The following is a 6,152-nucleotide window of genomic DNA, read 5'->3' on the forward strand; positions in this document are numbered from 1 at the left end:
GTTTCAAAGATGCTCAACTCTACTATCAAATGAAAGTAGCAAAGATATGATAAGATAAAGAATGCACTGCTGTCAATGGGAGAGTTATACTGTACATGTCTGTCTCTGAAACCTCTTCAGCTTTGAGAAACGTGGCAAACCACAGCATAGGAAGTGTATTTCCCTTTTTCATTTTACAGGAGACCAATATGCAAGATAACAACTCATGTTCTCATGGACAGTGAATAATCACTTCCTTTATTGCAAATATTACAAATAGTGCATCAGGGCATTCTAAATAATAATAATATTAACAATAATGCCATATAGAACATACTGTACATTATCATGTTTAACAATGGGGACAAAAACAATGAGTACTGTAGAGACAGATAGGGTATCATCTTGTGGTATAATAAATCTGTGACAGAGCAAAGATTCTATTAATTCATAACAACTAATACATATCCTATTGTCATCCTGTTCACACACATCCTCAGTGGTGTAGTCTAGTTAGCTGTAGTGGGTATACTGTGATCAAACCCAAATGTTAATATCCTTGCCTATTTTAAATGGGCATACGGAGATGGTGATGCTTTTTAAGTGGGTATACTGCGTAGTCCTGCGTATCACGTAGACTACACCACTGCATCCTGTTGTCACAGACCAGGTTGTGTTTTAGGGTATGGTAGCCCTGTTAAAATAGCTTTTTTAGCTGGCTTATTTAACTACTGTAACCCCCCCCCCCCCCCCATCCCCCACCGCCCCAGGAGAAACCCCCAGAGCCATCTGTAACCAGCGGTTTTACTAAATTCCAGAAAATAACACATTCTTGGGTTTTTGGTGGTTTGGAATTTAATGTCAATGCTCCTTTCCAGACTCACCTGCAGAGCCAATTCAAATTTGCTAAGGGGGTCTGGTTACCCATGTGTTACCCTCAAACAGAGAGAGCTATATATCTTATGAGGCAGGAAGGTGCTGACCGAAAACCACAAATGGTTTCAAACATGTGCATGTCATACCCCTTAGTACAGACATAGAAAATATGCATTTGACTTTCAGGATGGTACAACCAAAGATCCTTGATTACTAGCTAACTACAACCCAGCCTCATAGTTGCATGAAATTGATGACTAACACTTTGCAAAAAAAATATGTATTGGATGGATTGGATGGATATGTAAATAATAGATGAAACATAATAAGATGCTACTTTAGAATGATACTTGGTGTTTTTTTATTATTATTATTTTAATCATTTATCTTGAGTGTAATTGCCCTTTGAAACCCGTTGCTGACAATGCATTCCTGTTGTAAGGTCTTAAGTTTTTCATTAAAAAGTAAAATTCATCATGTTAAAGATGTAAGGATCACAAGGCACACAAATTAGGTTGTTGAATTGCAACCAACTGAAATATGGCAGCCATCAAGTAACATGAAAACTCAAAAGCAAGCGTTATGGGCTCAATCTCAACTAATGTAAATGCAACGATTGGTTTTTACACTGATGAAAACTTAATTTTGAATACTATATTCCATTTCTGCTTGATTGTCTGACATACTTATTTGATAAGAGAGAGTGGAACATGACTTACATCTGGGCATCTTCAATTATTGAGTTCTGAGACCTGATCTGATCAGGTATTGTACTCTCTAATATGACATCACCTGCTGTTCATTAAGGGAGCAATATCTATAGATTTGAGGATGCGGTTGGGTCTATTACCAGTGCGTTGTTTGGACTGAGTGCAGGATTCAGTGGCATGGCTGTGGACTGACGCAATTCCCGGTGGGAAAAAGCATACAGGAAGGGGTTCACACAGCTGTTGATGAAAGTCAGTGCTCCAGCAGCATTCTTAGTGACCTTGGAAAACTGCAGGATGTCATGTGATCTCAAAGAAACTGCCACAACGGTGAACAGATTGTTGAGGTGGATTGGAATGGAAAAGATGAAGAACACCACAATGATGCTGACCACCAGCTTCTTCATCCTCTCGTGTCCCGAACGAATGGTCTGCGTCACCCTTCTGTGCAGGCTGATGTATAGGGAAGCCAGGATAGAGAACGGAAGTACAAACAGCAGCAGGCTCTCGAGGAGGAGTGTGGTCACCTGCTCCCCGTCCGACCTGTAGTGTTGCAAGCAGTGGAGCCGTCCATCCCCTTCCAATATCACTTCTCTTTGGACCAGAGCATGACAGGACAGAATGCCTCCAAGAGCCCATACGAGTCCCAGCAGAATCTTGCGACCCGGAGACTTGAGCTCGGCCCAGCGCTGTGGATAGAGCACCTGGATGTAGCGTTGCACACTCAGGAGAGTGACGCACAGCACGCTGGTGTAGAGGCTCCAGTACACCAGGTAGGAGAGAAGCTTGCAAGGCACCAGGCCCAAACTCCAGCCGTGACACAACGTGTAAATCCACACAGGCAGTGTGAGCAGCGTCAGCAGGTCTGACACAGAGAGGTTCAGCATCAGCCAGAGAGTGAAGTTTCCTCCAGCCAGTCTGCGTCGGAGGACGGCCAGCACCACCAGATTGCCAGGCACCCCCAGGGCACAGCAGCAGCCCAGCATGGCACTTGCCACCTGGGTCCCCAGCGAGACCGGGGCAGTGGAGCTGATGCTGGTGATGTTGAGCTGCTGCATGATAGTAATGACTGTTGCCAGAACAATGTGACCACTATGAGCTGTGAGAGCAGTGTGAGCAATCAAGAGGAAGTTGCAGGCAATAACCTCAAGCAAACTTCCTGCCTTGCACTTCACATCTTCACACACTTACAGCAGAAATTACCTAAAAATGCTGATTTGTTATTCTATGGACCTGTTTTAAAAAGATATTCTTCAGAGCACCCTGTCCTTTTGCCTGATTTGTGTATTTGGCAGTGAAGACCAACAAAAGTTGTAGCGCATGATAAAAATGGAAAAATAAATAAATCTGTATTGAGTCATTGCATGCGGCCAAATGTCAACTGATTAGTTGTGGAATGACCTTGTCATTTGGTTATTTAAAGGTTAGCCTTCAGCAGTGATGGGAATAACGGTGTTATAAATAGCGGTGTTACTTTTTTTCAGTAACGAGTAATCTAATTGATTACTCTTCCCATTTTAATAACGCCATTACCGTTACTGCCAAAAAATGTAGCTTTACAACCTAGTGTTTACTTGTGTCTTGTATGTTCATGCTCACATTCATCAGACGATCACAAATTTGCAGAATGTTACAAGTGCTGCTTCACACCCTAACAAACTAAAGTGTTCCTGAAGAATAATACAAACGACAAACGTTTTAGTCTATATTGTAGGCTAATTCCTGATGCATTAACACACTTTTCATGGAGTGGAAGATACAGTACCCTTCAGAATTATTGACTAAATAAGTTGACTAAAAAGAGGAACATAAAATCATCTTTTGGAAATTTATCTTAATGCCTTAAGTAAAAAATGAGGAAATATCCAACCTTTAAGGACACCAATTTTCTTTGTGAATGAATAATGTATCATAAATAAATAAATGTTCTTCCTTAAAATACAATGGTCATAAGTATTGGCACACTATGTTAAATTCCCATAGAGGCAGGCAGATTTGTATTTTTAAAGGCCAGTTATTTTATGGATCCAGGATACTATGCATCCTGATAAAGTTCCCTTGGCCTTTGGAATTAAAATGGCCCAACATCATCACATACCCTTCACCATACCTAGAGATTGGCATGGTTTTATTTTTATGCTCATTGAGCTCAATGCAAATCAAACCAGCTAATAGGCTAACTGAAATAAAAGCATGCCACAATACAGACTCCTGGCAGCAAGAGGCCTGCAATATCAATCAACACACTATTCGTCTTAATTGAGGAAAGTGGGAAATCTTACTATTTATGAATGAGTGGGCACCAACCTGTGTTGGTTTTAGAACGGATTTATCAACCTCTCCGGTTCCCTCTGTAGCCCCTTGGAGTAGACTGGATATTGTCCGGAGCTGTGAACTGTGTCTGTGACTGCAGACTAGTGTTGTCATGGTACCACAATTATGACTTTGATACAATACCTGCCATAAATATCTCGATACTAAAACAATACCATGGCAAAATCCTAAAATGTCTGGAAAAGAAAGGATGCAGACCTCCTTCAAGTGAATTGAGTCATTGTGGGCCTACACCAAAGGTGCAGGACCCCATTGTGTTTCTATGTTTTCTTATTATGACCGCCGCGCAGCGAAGCGGCGGTCATATAGGTTTAGTCAGATTATTTTTTTTTTTTTTTTTCTTTTTCGCATGCCCAAATTTCTGTCAATGAGTCCCGGGACACTGAAAGACCGGGGTAGACGAAACTTGGTGGGCATGTAACCCCATATGGATAGCATGGAACCATCGTTTTTCATTTTGATCTGTAGCCCCCCCGCTGGACTGCACCCCCGAAAGGAGGGTAGGGCAGACACAGTTTTCTGTGAATATCTCGAGAACCGTAAGGTTTAGGAGGACCATTTTTTTTTGGTAAGTTGATCTCAAGTGGCCATGTCAACCCATTCCATAACCACTCATTTCATGTATAGCGCCACCTAGTTAAACCCAAAAAAGTAAAAATGAGGTGTTGTAATCGCAGGTATCTGTGACCTAACATAGTCAAAACTGCACGAAATTGGAAGTGTAGGATCATTATGACACCCTCTGAATGCACGCCAAGTTTCGTGGAATTCCGTTCATGGGGGGCCACACAATAAATTAATTTATGTTACTATACACCAACTGGCCTGTAGGTGGCCGGAGACAGTTTTCTGTGAATATCTCGAGAACCGTAGGGCCTAGGAGGTCCACCTTTTTTTTGTATGTTGATCTCAAGGGGCCATGTCAACCCATCCCATTACCACTTATTTCATGTATAGCGCCACCTAGTTAAAAATTAAAAAGCAAAAATGTAGGTGTTTTCATCACAATATCTCTGGCTGACATGGTCAAAACTGCACGAAATTGAAAGTGTAGGATCATTATGACACCCTCCGAATGCATGCCAAGTTTTGTGTACTTTCGTTCATGGGGGGCCTTACAATAAAATAATTTATGTGTACATTTAGTGACGTACACCAACAAGGATTCCCGGGACACTGAAAGACCGGGGTACACAAAACTTGGTGGGCATGTACCCCCACATGGATAGCATGGAACCGTCATTTTTCGTTTTGATCTGTAGCCCCCCCGCTGGACTGGACCCCCCGAAAGGAGGGTAGGCCAGACACAGTTCTCTGTGAATATCTTGAGAACTGTAGGGCCTAGGATGACCATTTTTTTTCCGTATATTTGCCTCCAGGGGTCATGTTAACCCATTTCATGTGCACACATGTGCACAAACAGATACACACGCACACACACACATTCACAGTAGTCATACGTATGACATATACTCACACAGTAGACATATGTACGCTTCCATGCACAGGCACATACGCAGGCACACACACAAGCACGCACACACACACACACACACACTCACACACACACACACCCACACACATAACATAAACATAACACAAACAATCAAGAATTTCTCAGAATTATGAACAGGCAAGATGGAGGTGGGGTTGTATAAAATGAATTTTACATGTGAAATCTATGAACTAATCATGTTTTGGGACTTGTTGTCTAGCAGATACCAGTGAGAATTGAGTGTGGATAATGCAATTTAGTGAGACAGTTAGAATCATATAGGCCTTTCAGCGTGATTTCTTTTTGTGGAAAAAATGTGCTGGACTGGGCGGCGGTCATATTTTGTACCGCTCTGCGGTACATCTAGTTATTATACTTTCTTCTGCCATGGGAGTCTATGGCAGCCCATAGAACAGTCACACTGATGTCCCATGATTCATTTCACCAAGTTTCATGTCTGTACCTCAAGTGCTCTAGCGCCACCAATGTCAATCAGTCAAAGTTGGCATTACATCCATGCACTTAAGAACCACTGAGCTAGATTGCAAGCTAAGTATCTGCCAATACAAGCCAGTCTAAGAAAGTCATGAAGAGAGTCATCACTAGCTGCTGCATACCCTATCAATGACCATGGACACTTTCAACTAGTCAATGATCCGATGGACCATTATACCTTGTGTTGTTTTTGTTATGTTTGACTTACTGTATGCGCTTTGAGGTGCACTCTATGAAAACAATAAACAGCAGATCCTACCAAATTG

At 41.9% G+C, this 6,152-nt stretch overlaps 1 protein-coding gene across 1 annotated transcript; it reads right to left on the minus strand.

The window, feature by feature from the left end:
• Positions 1-773: 773 nt before the first annotated feature.
• LOC143139266 (leukotriene B4 receptor 1-like) lies at positions 774-2,785 on the minus strand. The gene has a single exon (XM_076299874.1). It carries the CDS (start codon positions 2,618-2,620, stop codon positions 1,673-1,675), a length of 948 nt encoding a protein of 315 aa, XP_076155989.1. The 5' UTR covers positions 2,621-2,785; the 3' UTR covers positions 774-1,672.
• Positions 2,786-6,152: the final 3,367 nt, after the last annotated feature.

The sequence above is a fragment of the Alosa pseudoharengus genome, unplaced genomic scaffold, assembly GCF_046254945.1.
Source record: "Alosa pseudoharengus isolate Yale_2024_CS ecotype anadromous, Long Island Sound unplaced genomic scaffold, YU_APseudo_1.1 YU_APseudo_1.1_scf_10, whole genome shotgun sequence".
In the NCBI taxonomy this organism is placed as follows: Eukaryota; Metazoa; Chordata; class Actinopteri; order Clupeiformes; family Clupeidae; genus Alosa; species Alosa pseudoharengus.